The sequence below is a fragment of the Silurus aristotelis genome, assembly GCF_946808225.1.
Source record: "Silurus aristotelis genome assembly, chromosome: 6".
In the NCBI taxonomy this organism is placed as follows: domain Eukaryota; kingdom Metazoa; phylum Chordata; class Actinopteri; order Siluriformes; family Siluridae; genus Silurus; species Silurus aristotelis.
In genome coordinates this window covers 10,790,827-10,809,781 of record NC_139579.1, presented here as the reverse complement: position 1 = coordinate 10,809,781, position 18,955 = coordinate 10,790,827, and the positions used below count along the sequence as shown (strand labels likewise).

At 39.1% G+C, this 18,955-nt stretch overlaps 1 protein-coding gene across 13 annotated transcripts in view; it reads left to right on the top strand.

Annotated features, from left to right (window-relative positions):
• The window catches only part of ubap2l (ubiquitin associated protein 2-like), a 50,958-nt gene that overhangs the window by 2,993 nt on the left and 29,010 nt on the right, over positions 1 to 18,955 (top strand). For 12 of the 13 annotated variants that reach the window (XR_014533925.1, XR_014533926.1, XR_014533927.1 and 9 more), the window contains exons 3-8: positions 5,536 to 5,613; positions 6,160 to 6,270; positions 8,475 to 8,649; positions 12,914 to 13,009; positions 14,522 to 14,567; positions 16,829 to 16,935. Coding sequence is in view for 9 of the 13 variants with exons in the window: in XM_083543228.1 (XP_083399354.1) it covers positions 5,536 to 5,613; positions 6,160 to 6,270; positions 8,475 to 8,649; positions 12,914 to 13,009; positions 14,522 to 14,567; positions 16,829 to 16,935 (613 nt within the window). In the remaining 4 variants the exon portion in view is untranslated. The remainder of the gene's footprint in view (positions 1 to 5,535; positions 5,614 to 6,159; positions 6,271 to 8,474; positions 8,650 to 12,913; positions 13,010 to 14,521; positions 14,568 to 16,828; positions 16,936 to 18,955) is intronic. The other variant, XM_083543231.1, reaches the window with a different exon arrangement.

The window sequence follows — 18,955 nt, the reverse complement described above, 5'->3', positions numbered from 1 at the left end:
GTGTTGCCAGACCCTTGTGGTCAGGGTTATTTTCCTTGGTTGGGGTGATATTTTGATTTCGCTCTCTTAAATACCCCTAAAGGCTATTCAGAGGGATGGCAACGGGGTCCCCAGCCACCGGACTGCAGCCCGATACCAGGCTGTGGGTCATCTGGTACCAGGCTTTACAATAAATAAAATTAAAACATTTCCATTTTATTGACCCTTTCGGTCTGCAGGTTTTTGAAGAATGTTTTCTTTCACCGAATCTGTCTCTCCATCTCTCTCTCTTTCTCTCTCTCTCTCTCTCTCTCTCTCTCTTGTGAGCTTAGTTGCATTTTCATAAAATGTTCACAAATTCAAATTAAGAAATAATGCAATAAACCTCCTCAGTCCATGGAAAAATTGTGAAATTGGTCCATGGTGCAAAAAAAGGTTTATAATATATCCATAAATCAGTAGCAATGTCTAGAGAAAACCTTGAATTTTTATACTAAAGGCATTTCAGAAAGAAGTGTCAGTTTATTGACTGGCAAGTGTTACATCGCCATACTGTTCCCTTGTGTTTGTCTGCTGCTGGGGTTTATATCGTCTAGTCCACTAATCCTTTTACAAGTCACTGCTGTCACCTAAGATGGAGTTTCTCAATCCTTCCGGTCGAAACAACTCAAACTTTTTGCCCAGTCTTGACCACTGTATTAAAAAAATTATAACTTTAATCCCAGATTCACTGCATATCCATATGATCCATATCATTCATAAGTAGCTAAGAAGCACCTGCTTAGCAGCAGTGAGCAGCGGCGTGTTATTGCTAAATCATTTGCCTCACAGCCTGATGTAAAGCAGTGGATTCAGGTTTCTGTAGACATCAGGTTTCCAAGTGGAGCTGTGTAGATACACACACCAGCAAAGCTCCTTCTATTCTTAACGCTCTCCACCAGCACCATGATTACTGGAGCAACCTGATTGGAACTTTGGCACGGAAACGTCGTTTTCATGATGGTTCGTGGAGATCTACGTGATTAACTAAATAACTGAAACCAAAAAGGAGGATAGGACCCACGAGCCCAGCACAGAGTTTTGCCCCACTGTAGCTGAAGATGGACATGATGGCTCCTGGGCCATTAGCGGTTTAAAATAGTGTCCCAGGTGTTGCTGGAGATGTAGTTTTTTCCCTTTTGAAGCTGTTGCTGAGTATCTCGCCTGTTTAAGAAATTCTGATCGAGAATTTGTTCTCGATAACCGTGATACAATCGCATGATGTTCATCGGCATGCGTTTAAAATCGGAGCAGGATTGTATTTCAGAGATTCTGATTGTTTTAAGAATTTTATTTAACAACTCTAAAGTTCCCTGTTTTAGGTGAACCTGCTCTTTAGTAAATTCCCAGTTTATTCCTGTTCAGAGTTTTGCAACCCTGGTCATAAACGTTACAGAAAACAAGTGTAGCTGGAATTGTAGCTAGTTTTCTCTTGTCCGTTTTAGTTGTTTGTGCTGTGTTTTGGTTTTTTCCTCTTCAGCACATCCGAGCGCTGCGCTCTCGCTTCCCCTCGAAGTAAAAGTAAACTGCATCGATTCGTTCCAAACCAAGCAGCTGTATGTTTTGGAGAGTGGCGTGAAAATAAACTGTGAATGTGTTGGTCGTTTTCTATAATGACCTCGTATGCAGTTGTAGCTCAGTGAGCTCGTCTTTGCACGCTTACATTTGTCGTCGTGTTTCTAATTGACCTGGGAAAGCATCTCGGGCGTGTCTTGTCTTTCAGCTCTACACAGCCCTCAGGTGATGCAAGTTTATTTTAAACATTTATTTATTTATTTGCATGCACGTGAGAAAACAGCAAACGAAGCACAACGATTCAGATTCTTTCTTTCAGACCAGTTTCAATGCGGGGTGAGTGTTTGTGATCTCCACTTAGCATCATTCTTCCACTGAACAGATCATCTTTTATTAATCTACTAGCTGAGGGCAACCTGTAATACACAGACTTGCTTTTCCCCTCATGGTCGTTCCTCTGTTGCGTGGTCTTTGTGGAGTCTTGTGAGAGACACGGTTCTCTCCGTTCCCCTTGCGGAAACCGCCCCGGGTTCTCACCTCACCCAGTGTTTCCTGACTGCAGTTCTCAGATAGAAATCCTGATGTTGAGTACCTGAGTTTGGACGAGGCAGGGTTCAGGATGAAGATTCTGGGTCTGTTTATTTGTAACTTTAGGCCAAATAAGAGAGCGCAAAGAAAAATAAATCTTTAATGTACCGTGTGGGTAGTGTTTCAACAGAACATGTTCTAAAGCATCCTAATGTCCATGCTGGAGTCAGAAACCTGCAGGTAGATAAAAAATGCTGAATAAACACATTTAGATGGATCACTATATTCACCCCAAAGGGGGATAAATGTATAGTGAATACCGTATTTTTCGGACTATAAGCCACTACTTTTTTCCCCCCACGTTTTGAACCCTTAAACAACGAAGCGGCTAATTTATGGATTTTTCCTGGGTTTTTTCCCGGTTTCACAAACTTCAAGCCAAAAAACTGAGACATAACATTAGACCAATGAACAATGACTTTCTTGGTAGGCTACTGTTTAGATACAAGCCGTTGTAACGCGTTGAGTCTGGGTGAAGGGAGAGCTCGCTAACTCCAGTTGCAACAGAAATCATATAAGCACAGACAGGTTTCCCAAACTCGTGCTTTTTTTATTTTTCTTGGCAACAGCGTTACGGATTAGTCAAAGAAACTTAGAAATTAGCATCAGAAAATAATAAGGACATATTCCTCGGTCTTGCACACATGCAGTAATAGGGGAAAAATGCGGTGGCAGGCTATTCCCAAAATGGGAAATGATGCCGTGTAACACACTCTCTTTTGTTAAAGCCTGTGTAAAGTTCATTAGTTTCAGTATAGACTGCGGCTTATTTATGTTAAAATAATTTGTCAAATTCAGTGGCTGCGGTTTATATATAGGTGCGCGTAATAGTCCGGAAATAACGGTATACATTACACATGATCCCTGACTGGAACCTACGCAGGTTAAAGAATGGTGATCAGAACTGTCAACCGCTTGTAAGAGTAAAGTATCCAACAAGGCGGGAGATGAGATGTGTAGATCCCTGCAGCGTCCCAATGTCTCGTACGGAAATTAAAACGCAGAGCGATGATTTGAATGTCTATCAGACGGAAAATTCACAAGTTAAATCAAAATTTGGGAACTGTGTATATGGAAAAAAGTATTTGTACACCTGACTTTTCCAGCCATATGTGGTTCTTCAAACTGTTACCACAAATTCAGAGGCGCCTAATTGTATAGGAGGTCTTTTTATAAATGTTCACTTTCACTTGAACTAGGAGACACAAAACCTCTTCCAGCTTGACTACGCCAATGTGCACAAAACCAGCTCCATTAGGATGTGCTTGAATGTGTTGCAGTGGAAGATCCCCTGCTATAGAGCTCTGACCTCAACCCTATTAAACATCTTTGGGATGAATTTAAACAGCACTTCACACCTACTTACCCCACCAGCATCAGGACCTGACCTTATGGTCACAGTTGTGGTTGAACGTGCACAAACCTCGACTAAATCTAGTGGAACATCTTCCCAGTAAAGTGGAGATTATAACAGTAAATGTGGATTAAATGTGGAATGAGATGTTCAAAAAGAAGCACATGGCAATTTTATAGGCAGGTGTCCACAAACCTTCGGTCATTGTGTATAAACCAAGCAGTCACTGTTTCTCTACATGATCTTCTCGTCCATATTAATTCATATACAGGTAGTCCTCAAGTTAAGATTTTTCGATCTTATGATCATGATGGCGATTCAATTTAACAAATAGAATTTTTGCATCACATTTAATTTTCTTACGATACATCGGGATGCTGCAAAGATCTACACATCTGACTTGTGAGATGCTTTACTCTCGCAGGTGGTCTACAGAGTTCAGTTGGAGCTTGTATTTGTGTTCAGTGTTTCAAAGCCCAGTTTTGGCTCTCGTCTCTCTTTTTATCTGCGTCGCTGAACACTGAACCGGAGCATGTCCACATGCCAGCACATGCGTATATATGTAAGATTTATACATTATTCCTGTGAATTGATCAATATTCTTTAAGACTCCTGAGTAGGTTAGGACGTCGGTTGGATTTTTTTTCACGGTTCATCGGAACACGTCTCCATTGTAAGTCGTTGACTATCTGTAATCACTTCACTAGTTGTCGCATTGTTCATGTTCTTGCAAGTGTAATATCTTCTGGCCTGAGCCTAGTGAACTAAGGTTTCCAAGAAACCGAATTACACTGTGAAAGGAATAACAATGGACATTGTCCCAAAGCAGCTTTACCGAGATAAGGCACAAACTTATACGCTCTTTATCAGTTTATCCCTGATAAATGAGCCAGGGCAACTTTAGCAAGGAAAAACTTCCTGGGATGGCATGAGGACGAAACCTTGGTGGCACTGAATTGCCATTTTATTACAGTTCCATCAATGTCGAAGAAATGCATAATGACTCTTAATAGCGCAGTTATCAGCTGCACTTTTCTCAAAACCATGCTATTTGTTTTCAGCACTGTTGCTGCTAAGTGTCTGAAAGCCACACCCTATCAGGTTCACACGTGGCTACGTTAACCGCTGGATTAAACAGCCACCACGATCAGTCACACCTTTCCATGAGCATTTCCTTTCTCACATCCCATCGCACATTCTCAGAAAAGGTTTTTGCATCCACACACGATTTTCAGAAACTCCTTTAAATGGCTTATTTCAAGTGCGAGCGCATAACTGGACTAAATTGCACAAGGCATCACTGAAAACTTTAGATTCTGTTCGGTGGTCAGTTCACAGCATTGACAGAGAATCATCTTTTCCAATAAGTTTCCGCTGATTAACTTTTTTTTGTTTTGTTTTTTTTAACCGTATAGGGTGTTTTGTGTAGTAAATAAGAGACATTTTGGCTGTTACCAAGAAAATTAAATCAGTATTTCATAATATATAAATTGTATATTTTAATAACTGATTTTTAGAGGAAATGACACTTTGTTTAAATTATCATTCTGCATTTAACAGACTAAATCCTCCAGTGAAAGAACGCACTGTAAATACTCACGTGAACTCGTCTAACCTGCTTGACTTAATCACGTAATATTTGCGTGCACTCTGTAGGTGTGTTTGGGTTTTGCGATATATTTAACGATGGGGTTAATGATCCAGGTCTCGGTTTTATCTGGTTTTGTATAAAAAAAATGTGTGGGTGAGCAGTTTTGATTCATAAGAGAGTTGTCGTGAGTAAAATTCGTGTTGATTTGTTGGTTGTGTGTTTCTCTGCTCGCCGGATTGGATATCGATGATGCGGGTTCTGTCCTTGCAGAGTGCGTGAGTGATCGCGTCGACGTCGTTCCCACACGCAGCACGGCGTTTTAAACACTGAGCTCGTGTTTAAAGTGTAAACAGAAAAATGCCCATTTGTTTTAATCCACACCGCGTTTCTTATACACACAGTCGTGACCTTTGACTGTTTGTGTGCTAAAGTGCTTATTGGTTTCTCATCCCGTCTTCTCTTTCTCCAGGCCACCGCTGAGCAAATCCGACTCGCACAGATGATCTCAGACCACAACGATGCTGACTTTGAGGAAAAGGTCAAGCAGGTCAGGAGCATCAGGATTGGCTGAAATTAGTTGTGACTACTGTGTTCTGAGTTGTATATTAAATATTTATTTAATGAAGGTGGAGATGCTGAAATCAGAAATCTTAACCAAAGAACTGGACAATTTTCCAAACATTATGAAAGACATTAACATTCATCACACACACACCTTCTGTAGCTTTGCCTGTCTAAAGGCGTTTCTGTTTTTTTAATTTATTTTGTAAATAGTGTGGTGAAACCCCACCATAAAACCCCATTTGGAAAACTGACTTCCGGTTCCGTGCCGTTGGGTTGGGCTGCCTGTTGTGCATTTTATAGACGCACACAAATGTATAGAAAATGCAAATGTCAATTACGTGTATTTTTAATATAAACGGTAAAATGAGTATTGATGTTTTACCCATAAAAACAGTCATTGGGAATGGATTTCTTAGGCCTATTAAAGCCTGTTACAATCTGCTTCATATCGTTTCTGAACTTTGTGTTTGTGTGTCTGTCCTGTTTTTCGTTTTTAGGAGTTAACCTTGCTTTCTCTTCCCCTTTCCAGCTAGTTGACATCACTGGGAAGGACCAAGATGAGTCTATGATAGCGCTGCACGACTGTAATGGAGATGTGAACAGAGCAATCAACGTGTTACTGGAGGGCAGCCCCGACACCGTGAGTGCTCATCACCGGCTCGTGGTTTCGCACCTCAGTAGTTTCACTCATTACTTCCTCTAACGTACTCGAGCCATTTTTTAAACACTACTATCGGTTACTCTGAAGAGGTAAAGCCTTGCATTTTTTATCTCATTTACAGTAGTACACATGGTTGCACATGACCGTGACTACTGCAAGTTACATTTCCCATGATTCCAAGCAAGGCAGCCGTTTTGTGGGTCCGAAAATAGGTGACTGACTGGAAACTTTCCATGGGAATTAATGGGGATAAACTGGGAATTTGAATAATTGCACGTTGCAAACCGAGGGGGAACTTAAATGTTTTGAATTGCAGGTTAATGTTGTTTAAAACAACCAGATTCAAGCAATTTTTTTATTCCTACCCTCACCAATCATTGAGGCCACACCCCCTACATGCACTGTGCATTCCACCATAACACCATTAGAGATCGACCGATCCCTAGGGTGTATTATATTTGTTGATAACTGATTCATTAAATTATAGTTTTTCAAAAAGATACTGGATAAACAAACACTCCATGTAAAAATAAACTTTATTACAAAAAGTACAAAATCATGAGAAATAATCAAATAAAAAATATTAATACATATAATTATATAATGAAGAAAAAAAAGATAAATAACTAAGTGCTCTCCGTGTGTGTGTGTGTGTGTGTGTGTGTAAAAACTAACTGCATGTGACGTCAGAAAATCGGCAAAATCTAGGGTTAAACGGCAAAAAAAATTATCGTATAATAAAATATGTAATAAAATACTGTATTATGCTGTTGTAGTGCGTAAAGCAGAGGTCCTTACCCACGAGGTCTTTTGGTACTGAGATAATAAATAAAGAATAAAAACTTAGTGTTTGAGATATATAATAATGTTCGCCTATGGCAGTTTCCTCACACTTTTTTTAGTTGCAGTTTTTTTTATGCATCAATAAATGAAGCTCGCTCTAATTTTGCATTACTGTGAGCTTAGTTACATTTTCATTCTATATAAAATTTGTAAATAAATCGTATGTATACAAGTAATATCAAATACACGTCACTGCGTTTAGTCGAGGCCCCAACCTCCCTTTTCTGTGGAAAAATTGTCGTACATGAAACTGGTCCATGGTGCAAAAAAGGATTGGGATCGCTGGCGATCGGCAAATACTTAATGCAAGAATTTTGTGTTATTCTCCGACCCACCTGACTTTTCTGCCACCTGTATTTTTGGATTCCCAAAATAGCCACCATGCCAGGAATCATTAACTAGTCATTTCAGTGTTTACCCGTGGGAGTCAGATGAGAGGGTGAGTGAAATATCGGCATGGAGGGAAATGAGTGCTGGAGATTTTCATTGTTAATTCACATTTCGAGCTCTTGGTGTTCGTAGTTCATGATGATCTACTTGTTTATGATGCGCTTCTGCTGTTCCAGCAATCATACATCAAACCGTAGACATTTTGCCTCAGAATGTGTCTGTCGATGGACTTTCAAAATGACGGACTCTTATTTTATAGACTCTCAAAAGGGTCATTGTTTTTCAAATGTTGTACGTTTTCATGAAATTAGTGGTAATAAGAGGCTTGATTTCTTTTAAATCTAAATGTTAACATTTAAAGGATCGTTTATACATAAATGAAAATCCTGCCATTATTTTCTGTTGTTTCAAACCTGTCTGAACACAAAAGTGGATATTTTGAAAAATGTGAGTAACCAAGCAGGTGATTTTTCCCCCATTGACTTCCAGTTTTTTAAACTGCACACAAATTCTGTACACAAATGAACACATCCAAATATTGCCATGATTAATGTTTGACTGGTAGCTACAAGCGTTTTCAGACACCACATCAATTCACTGCTAGCTTAAAGAACCCTATGTACATTTACCCTTTTTTTTGTTTTTTACTATTCATAAACTACACTGCGATAAGCTTATGACGAGTATAAAGACCACATCAGCGACTTGAGCACACGGAAAACCCCTTCATAGTAGTTCCTCTGTAGTGATGAAGGGGGCAGTGTGTTCCTGAGTAATGTTGCTACCGGATGCTTTCTCTGTGTCCGTCTGAGTCTAAGAGCAACGTCAAGCTCCCACATGTAACCCGGATTTTTGTTTTTTAAAAGTTAAATCCAGCAGGTCAGAATATTTAGATGTTTTGTGTCTTCTCGGCGACGGGCCTCTTTTAAAAGTGTCTCTCATCCCCACAGGATTCATGGGAAATGGTGGGAAAGAAGAAGGGGGTGTCAGGCCAGAAAGAAAACGCACAGACGGATGGCGGAGAAGAAGGGAAGGAGAATCGCGATAGAGGTGGCGAGAGGGATGCAGCACGTCGTCGAGGAGGAGCTCCCAGGAGGGGGCGTGGCACCAGCCGTGGACGAGAGTGTAAGTAAAGACCCTTTTAAGTCTTCAGAAAAAAGAAATATCGTCCTTCATGAGAACTGGAGTCTCTCCACCATCTCGACAGTCGTTATTGTCCTCCTCTTGAGTATGAAGTGAGATGAGTGCTGAGATACTCGTGCACATGTCACACTGTAGCAGAACCTCAGGACGTTTTTGTTAAACCAGTTTAATTTTACTGAATGGCAGCATTTTGTTTTATTACTAGTTTCTCTGTGCGACAAAACGGACTGGACATTACAATGTTTTGGTTTTGTTATATTGAAGTTCTACTTGGTTTAGAGAAAATCACTGCGGTTCATAAAACTGTAAGGCTTTTGAGCCCTGGAAAGGATTTTCTTCTGTTATCAGGAAAATGACTTTAAATATTTATGACTCCTTTATTTGGTGGTCCATCTCTCTCTCTCTCTCTCTCTCTCTCTCTCTCTCTCTCTCTCTCTCTCTCTCTCTCCCCCCCCAGCCTAGAGGATCTTATAAAATTTTTCTTCACTTAAAGCATCATAAAGTCCAAACATTTATTACAATTTCCCTCTTTTCAACGTATCACATTATCTTTGTATTTTATTTCATTTAGACAGGTTTTTTAGGTTGCACTACCTGCTTTGACCTTGCGTTTAGGGGCAGATGGTTCTCTATCTTTCTCTGTATACATTCCTGACTCATATTAATGCTTTAAAGTATTTATTTGGTTAATATAAAATAGATCTGGTGTTCTTAGTGTTTAAGGTCAGAGACCCCATACAGGGGAGAGAGTTTTCCATGGATAACCTCAGAACTATACCAGTGATTAAGCTTGTGCTAAGCATCACTTATACTCTTGGTGCCATTAAGTGTGGAAAAATCTTGGTGGAAATATAAGTATTGTAATTTTATTATTAATTACCCCAATGATTTTACCCCAAAACCTTTAGATTTGGTTTATAACGATAATCAGACATGTATCATGTATTTAATCATTATATCAATATATTTGTCAAACATGAGTGTCGTTTTATCCGAAAAGCATTCAGTAGGGCTGCGTGATTTACGAGGGAAAAGGTCATGTTGCGATTTTTATGGTAAATATTGTGATATGCGATTGCGATATAATAAATGGTATTATACGTCCACTTGATTGGTTATCAAGGAAATTGCACACAGATTAGTGATGTGTATTTTTTAAACTAGAAAGTTTTTGTTAGATATAGTTATTTGTGATGAGAGTAGGGAGCAGGTTGAGAAGAGCCTGGAGAGATGGAGTTGTGCTGGAGAGAAGGGGAATGAAAGTCAGTAGGAGTAAGACAGAGTACATGTGTGTGAATGAAAGGGAGGGCAGTGGAGTGGTGCAGTTGCAGGGAGAAGAGGTGGAGAAGGTGGAGGAATTCAGGTATCTGGGGTCAACAGTGCAAAGTAATGGAGAGTGTATTAGAAGTGAAGAAAAGAGTGCAGGCAGGGTGGAGTGGGTGGAAAAGAGTGATAGCAGGAGTGATTTGTGATAGAGTATCTGTGAGAGTGAAAGGGAAAGTTAATAGGACTGTGGTGAGACCTGAGATGATGTATGTTTTAGAGACAGTGGCACTGAGTAAAAGACAGGAGGTGGAGCTGGAGGTAGCAGAGCTGAAGATGTTGAGGTTTTCGTTGGGAGTGACGACGATGGACAGGATTAGAAATGAGTTTATTAGAGGGAAAGCACATGTAGGATGTTTTGGGGATAGAGTGAGATGTGCAATTGAGATGGTTTGGACGTGTGCAGAGGAGGGACATGGGGTATATCAGTAGGAGAATGCTGAGGATGGAGCCACCAGGAAGGAGGAAAAGAGGAAGACCAAGAAGGAGGTTTATGGATGTGGTAAAGGAGCCACATCCCATATTCCTTACATCCCATATCCTATATATTCATCAGCTATATATGGTTGAAATGACAATAAAAGCTTTTTGACTTGACTTGAAGGAAGACATGCAGGTAGTTGGTTTGAAAGAGGCAGATGTACAGGACAGGGGGGTATGGGAGAAGCCGAAAGAAGAAAAGTTCTCTTTAATGTAAACTTTTTTTTTTTTTCATAGGGAAAAGATCAATTAAATAAATTGGTCACATTTCACCATCATACCATCGCACAAGCCGACGATGCGGAAATTTGGGCTCGGCATTTATACTTAAATACTACATTTACAAATTTCAACTTAAAATTTTAACTCTAATCTTAAGTTTTTCACAAAATCAGCACTAGTCAGAGGGGGTTGGAGCAATATGGAGCAAATCCTCTTTAGTATTTCTAAATTGTTTAATATTATGGTTGGATTTTCTGGATTGTTCTGTAGTAAAGAAATGTCTCAGAAGTGTTCCAGAATTAAAAGTCTAAAAAATATATAAATTTCCCATAATTCACATTACTGATCCTTTTTTCATTTGAATATAGATTTAAATCATCTGTGCATCAGCGTGGTATCTGCTGCTTTAAGCGGAAGTGGTGGCACAGTGATTAAGGCTCTGGGTTACTGATTGGAAGGTCAAAGGTTCAAGGCCCTTGAGCAAAGCTCTTAACCCTTCGTGCTCCATTGCCACTGTTAGTAAGATACAAGGAGGGGGGGGGGGATCACCTTTAAGTGACCAGTAAATCCGTGATTATTTTTTTTCTTCATTGTCGCATTTTCTCCACTTTTGTGACCTATATGATAAGTTAACCGGCTTTCTGACTTGAGAGCAAGTCCCTGATCATGTGACAAGCTCAAAACAAAAACACACACTGAGCTCTAATGCCAGTGATCACAGCAACAGTTGACTTAAAAGCAACCTGCAGGAATATGAATGTCTGACCACACCCCTTTTGTCATCTCTAGGTCTGGGGTTTGGTAGGATGGTGGGGTGTTACACACAGTCCCTCAATGCTATTGGACTGAAGGGGAGTTTATTATTGAATTACAGAGAATCATTTGACCCCTGCAGGTGTTTGGAGAAAATGATGTGCACTCATGAAGATTTTTAAAAGCATAAACAGTATGTCTCGCTAATCAGATCAGATCTGCTTTCATCTGAGGCTTTACGCTCCTCTCGGCTTCTTGACGTGCACGGGTGGGGCTTTTTTTTGTTTGTGGTGTGACCTAGTTTGCATCTACAGCCGAGACCAGTTCTTACCGACAACAGCTGCACTTCTCTTCAAGGCTTCGCCACATTACAGCTTATGTTCTACGTTTGCATGTTATTGATTTGCTTTTTGTGCAGTAGGTGTTCATCTGCCTGTAAATGAATGTTGTCCGAAATGCGCAGAAAGCCTGAGTATTCCTGAACAAGTATGAAAAATTTTGGAATTTGATTCGAGTGATTTCTAGGTCTGAATTATGGGTAAAAGAACACTAAGTATTAAACATTTGTGCCTTATTTTTTTCAAAAATATAAAATTAAGAATTAGTGAAAGTTTTTTTAAAATAAATATATAAAATAAATTTTTTATGAAACGAAGGCACGACCATCTTATCCACGACCATCTTATTAACGTGCGACTAAACACATGAAAAACAGAAAAAAAAATCATTCTTTCAGATGTTAAATATAGTTGAAAAATCTTAATGGAAGTCAAATGCATATTTGAGTCTGGAAAGGTGTGGAATTTTTACAATGTGTCTGAACCCTGAATACTGCTGATATTCATCAACAATAAAATGCAACTAGTGATGTTAAAACATGCATTAAACATTTTTTTTTTAAATCTCTATCTGGTACATAACAGCATTTGGCAAATGTTACTGTCTCATTTATGCAACTGTGCAGTTGAGGGTTAGGGGCCTTGCTGAAGGGCCCAGTAAGCAGCAGCTGGGTGGTTCTGGGGTTTTAAACTCTTTCTTACTCTTCCAGTCAGCTGTTAAAAATCTTTACTGCTGAGCCACAGTTTTGCGTTAAACAGTACAACAGGGTCTCTAGAGGCAAATCATTGATGCCAAGTGCTGTTGTTTGTTTTATTTTATTTTTATATATTTTTATATTAAAAAAATTTAATCGGTATTACTTTTTTGTGTAAATGTCTTATTTTTTATCTATTTATTAATAGAATTAATATATTTATGTGTATTAAATTTTGCATGTTTTTTTTGTTACAGTAAAAAAAAATAAAAAAAATTTCTCCAAATCCAGTATTGAATGAAAAAAATTATTGGTTGATTGGCTATCGGTAGGCACGATCCATCCTAGCTGTTAGTATTGGTTGAGTCGACCTCGTTTAATGTTTTCTTCTTATCCACTCATCACTCTCTACTCTTTCTTTGTGTTTATTTGCAGTTCATGGTCAGGAGAACGGCGTGGACGCCACCAAGGCTGGCGGAATAGCGGGCAGAGGGACTGAGCGCGGTCGCCGAGGACGAGGCAGAGGGAGAGGTGAGATTTCCTGATCCAGTACCTTTCTATCTATCTTTATAAAGAAAACCTTTTGTCACTTATAGTAGGTTTGGTGCTGAGTAAATCAGATGCATGTTGAATGAATTAAAACCTGACTATCACAATCACTATGACAACTTTCACATTAAATGCATGGTTTGGAAAATAGTTCATGGCAGTGTTATACCTAAACGTGCTTTATGTACATCCTATTACACCTTTAGGCCCTATTTGCCGCTGTTATCCCCTTCACTGTTCACAATCAAATACATTTTTTCTTGTGGAGATTTGTTGGACATTTAAACACTTTCAGGTACTGATGTAGGGGGAGGTGAAGGAGACCTGGCGTGAACTCGCGTTCTAATTCATCCCAAATGTGTTCAGTAGGGTTGAGTTCGGTCTACAGCAGGAGATCTTAGTTCAAGCGAAATTAAAATCTAATTCTACCGCATCCACAGGCATCGTACACAATTGTGTTCCTCCAACTTAGATTGTAACCCATACGGTTACTACAAATACCTGTCCAAATACTTTTGTCCAGATGGTGCCTTTATCTTGTTTAAGAATTAATACTGTTTAATATCCTATATTTAATTTTTTTTTTTTTTACTACTTACCAAAACATTTAGTGTAATTACAGTGGTTTGGATTATAAAATAAAATGAAATGTTTATTTAAAAAAATTATGAAAAAGAAAACTCGATGCCTGACGATTAAAAATAATCTAAATATGGATTTTGCAATTTTTGTTTTGAGCTAAAAATTCTCTGTATTTGACTATTAAACTGTTTGCATAACCGATATTTTTATGAAAATATTTTATTTCCTCATTTTACAGCCATATCATAAATGAAAGAGCAGCATGATGACATGATTTGAGGTTTAAGCATGAAACACTGTGAGGCTGATGTATTTTGTACAGATGTAGTTACTTAAGCGCTGCTGCATCGCTCTGTAACTCGAGAGATTCGTTCTCATTGGCTGTAATCTCACCATACAGCTCGGATTATTGGGGTTTCATGGTGTGTGATGGACAGTGCATGCAAAAATACAGATTAAAACACGTTTGTTTCTCACCGTACAGTTGTGTTTTTGATATTACTTCGTTTTGACGTCATTATGGGAGATTTCTGTCTAAGATCATACCAGGACTGGATTCAGGATTCTGGGGCTCTGTAATGATTATCAGTGTCTCTGATTTTATGGCCTGTTTTTGAGTTTCCATCATTGGTGCAGCTGCTGTATTTTATGATCATGTGACCTACTGATGAGCAAGTACAACAATCACTTATAATAAAGATGAAATATTGTGTATAATTAATTATGAATATTGAATAAGATGGCTGTGGTTTTCTTCCTCTCTGCAGGGGTTTGTTTTACGCACTGTGATGCGTTTACTCGTTACACACTTCAAACTTTTATGCAAATGTGTTTGCATAAGAGTTACAGTGCAGTTTGTATTAGTCACCGGTTCATTTCAAGAGCTGTGTCACTGCTGTGTGTGTCCTGTAGGTGGTGCTGGTAGGAGAGGAGGAAGATTTTCAGCTCAAGGCATGGGGTAAGTTCTCACCTTGTTCATGTCACTATACTGTAGGATTCTGCATCTACATTAAGACTTGCATAACAAACTGTATGTATATAATCAGTCAGTCATTATTCTACCTAAACTGTCTGTCCTGTTTCTCTCTCTCTCTCTCTCTCTCTCTCTCTCTCTCTCTCTCCTTAAAAATCATATACAGTGAGGAAAATAAGTATTTGAACACCCTGTTATTTTGCAAGTTCTCCCACTTAGAAATCATGAAGGGGTCTGAAATTGTCATCGTAGGTGCATGTCCACTGTGAGAGACATAATCTAAAAAAAAAAAAATCCAGAAATCACAATATATGATTTTTAAACTATTTATTTGTATGATACAGCTGCAAATAAGTATTTGAACACCTGTCTATCAGCTAGAATTCTGACCCTCAAAGACCTGTTAGTCTGCCTTTAAAATGTCCACCTCCACTACATTTATTATCCTAAATTAGATGCACCTGTTTGAGGTCGTTAGCTGCATAAAGACACCTGTCCACCCCATACAATCAGTAAGAATCCAACTACTAACTTGGCCAAGACCAAAGAGCTGTCCAAAGACACTAGAGACAAAATTGTACACCTCCACAAGGCTGGAAAGGGCCATTGGGAAATTGGCAAGCAGCTTGGTGAAAAAAGGTCCACTGTTGGAGCAATCATTAGAAAATGGAAGACGCTAAACATGACTGTCAATCTCCCTCGGACTGGGGCTCCATGCAAGATCTCACCTCGTGGGGTCTCAATGATCCTAAGGAAGGTGAGAAATCAGCCCAGAACTACACGGGAGGAGCTGGTCAATGACCTGAAAAGAGCTGGGGCCACAGTTTCCAAGGTTACTGTTGGTAATACACTAAGACGTCATTGTTTGAAATCATGCATGGCACGGAAGGTTCCCCTGCTTAAACCAGCACATGTCCAGGCATGTCTTAAGTTTGCCAATGACCATTTGGATGATCCAGAGGAGTCATGGGAGAAAGTCATGTGGTCAGATGAGACCAAAATAGAACTTTTAGGTCATAATTCCACTAAACTTGTTTGGAGGAAGAAGAATGATGAGTACAATCCCAAGAACACCATCCCTACTGTGAAGCATGGGGGTGGTAGCATCATGCTTTGGGGGTGTTTTTCTGCACATGGGACAGGGTGACTGCACTGTATTAAGGAGAGGATGACAGGGGCCATGTATTGCGAGATTTGGGGGAAAAACCTCCTACCCTCAGTTAGAGCATTGAAGATGGGTCGAGGCTGGGTCTTCCAACATGACAATGACCCGAAGCACACAGCCAGGATAACCAAGGAGTGGCTCTGTAAGAAGCATATCAAGGTTCTGGCGTGGCCTAGCCAGTCTCCAGACCTAAACCCAATAGAGAATCTTTGGAGGGAGCTCAAAGTCCGTGTTTCTCAGCGACAGGCCAGAAACCTGACTGATCTAGAGAAGATCTGTGTGGAGGAGTGGGCCAAAATCCCTCCTGCAGTGTGTGCAAACCTGGTGAAAAACTACGGGAAACGTTTGACCTCTGTAATTGCAAACAAATGCTACTTTACCAAATATTAACATTGACTTTCTCAGGTGTTCAAATACTTATTTGCAGCTGTATCATACAAATAAATAGTTAAAAAATCATACATTGTGAATTCTGGATTTTTTTTTTTTAGATTATGTCTCTCACAGTGGACATGCACCTATGATGACAATTTCAGACCCCTCCATGATTTCTAAGTGGGAGAACTTGCAAAATAGCAGGGTGTTCAAATACTTATTTTCCTCACTGTACATTGTTATTCTGGATCTGAATTAAATCAATCTAACTGTGAAACCATCTGCTCTCACCTAATTTGTGAAAGTTTATTATTATTAAGGAAAGGATATAAATACTAGTTATTTATACACTGTATGCCAAAAGTATTGACACCTGACCTTTCCAGCCTTGTGTGGTTCTTCCCTAAACTGTTACCACAAAATTGGAGACACAATTGTATAGAATGTCTAAATAAATCAGCATTACATGTTTGCCTTTACTTTAACTAGGAGATCCAAATCTGTTGTAGTCTGAAAAATGTAATAGTATTAGTTCAATTCATGACTTATGTTGATTGCACTGTGAGTCTGTGTTTTGTATGTTTAACTTTCTTGTTTACCGCCCTGTACATAATCTGACATCGGTTTTATTTATTTTAGTTTATATTTTCTTTAAAGACATTAATATTTACTTGAAGCCCTTTTGTTTCTTCCTGTCCTGTTGCAGTACGTTTAACCCGGCAGATTATGCTGAGCCAGCACAGACTGAGGAGAACTATGCCATGGGAAGCACCTGGAGCAACACTGGCAACTTGGAACCAGAAGATGGCGCCAGTGTGTCTCTTTTTTTTGTTTTGTTTGTTTTTTGCTTTTATTTTGCTTTTATTTTAAAACATCAAGTCTGCGTAAACCTAGACAAATCCAGTTACTTATCCACAGTCCTCTGCAGTCAGGATCCTTATATCCCTGATCACTATAAGCGTGTTTTATTCCTCGACCCGAGGGCATTCAATCCTACACTTTTAAATGCGTGTTGGATTTGTGTTGACCGCCTTGTAACCAGTAGATGAACACATTGTTTTGCAATTGATCCAGGGGTCAATGTCAAAGCAAGTGAATGTCAAAGCTTGTAAAGTCTGGTGTGTACTCTGAGGAGGACCACGGGTAAACATGGCACACTGAGATGTGCTTGAGCACAGTCCACTCACAGGTTAATGCCATGTGTTAGCAGAAGGATACCTTTATTTAATATTGAACTATTTTCACGTTTGACGTTTCTTTTCGTTCAGTTTGAGGATAATATTGTTAAACTAGGGGTGTAACGGTACACAATTCGTGGTTCTGCATGCACCTTGTAGGAAATGGAAAACATAAAATTGTTTTATTAACGCAGTTTATTATTATTATTAACATTTGGGAACATTAAGTTTTAAAAACAATTAAAAATAAAATGCCTGCTTGGTTAAATAATAGAAAATAATAGAAAATTAAATATATAAAAATAAAATAGAATCATTAATTTGATTGATTTGATTTTATTTTTGTATATTTGATTTTCTATTTTATATTAGAATTAAAAATCCAATCTAAAACCACCCATACAAACCTGTATTACCCAAATGAGGTCCTACAAATGTAAACTATTTTTTATTTTTTCCACTTATTTAATAGAAATTAATTTGGGCCAATTTAATTTCTATAAAAAAAAATGGAAAAATTACGAGGGAAATATCAAGGTCCGTGACGTCGGAGTGACGTGGGGCCGCCTTCCCGTGGGCTCACCACCTGCAGGAGGGACCGTAAGGGACGGTGCTGTGAGGATTGGGCAGCAGTCGAAGGCGGGGGCCTGCTTAGACTGCTGCCCCTGCGACCCGAATTACGGATAAGCGGGAGAAAATGGATGAATGGAAAAATTAAATAGTTAACATTTGTAGGACTTCATTTGGGTAATACACATTTGTGTGGGTGGTTTTAGATTTAATGTTTAATTTTTTAAAGATATGTTCATTTCAGCATACTTTAACAAATCTCTTCATTCCTTCCATCCTTCATTCATTCACTCCTTTAATATGTGGACTTGTCAGGCTTTTCTCCTTTTAAGAGAAATTCTTGAAGCTGGACATAAAAAAGCTAAAGAATCCGTAGCGTAAAATTTGGCGATGACTGACGGGATGTGGCAGCGATTTTGCAAAACAAAATCCGTGTTTTACACTGCACTCAAAATCTGATTTCAGTGCACTGAGTAGCCTCAGTTACACTGTGCAAACTCTAGTTTTTTGTTTATAGCCCTGATGTGTTTTGTATGTTTTCAAGTTTATTAATAATTTAAAAAAAGTTAGAATAGGTGGAGAATACAAGGCGGAGAATAAACAAACTTGTGGTTGGCCACTTAATAGGTTTGTGAGGAAACTCTGATTTTAACTTTTTTTCTGCACAGTAAAAAGCACTGCATTGTTTTCCTGCATCGCATCCTGCAGGGCTTTTTTTTCTCCTCTAGACTTGTTCATGCTGTAAAACTGCTTTCCGAAAGTGCAGGCTATTAAAAGGTCACACAACAACAAATCTGTGGAAAATCTGCAGTAGTAAAACCCCAGTTTGACCACTGTGTACACACTGAGACTGGTGTGTAATAAAGTATACAGCTCCAGTTTATTATAATGGCCAGTTTAAACCTGCACGATCGCAGAATTGACTTCCTTTTTCCTCTAAGAGACGCACAATAATTCACTGTTGCTTCAGGTTTTCCCTGCTACTTCTCTTCACGGCGTCCTTCAATAAATCATGATTTGGTTCACACGAACGCACCTTCTATAGATCATGCACGTTATGTCCATGAGGATTTTGTGCTCTGTGT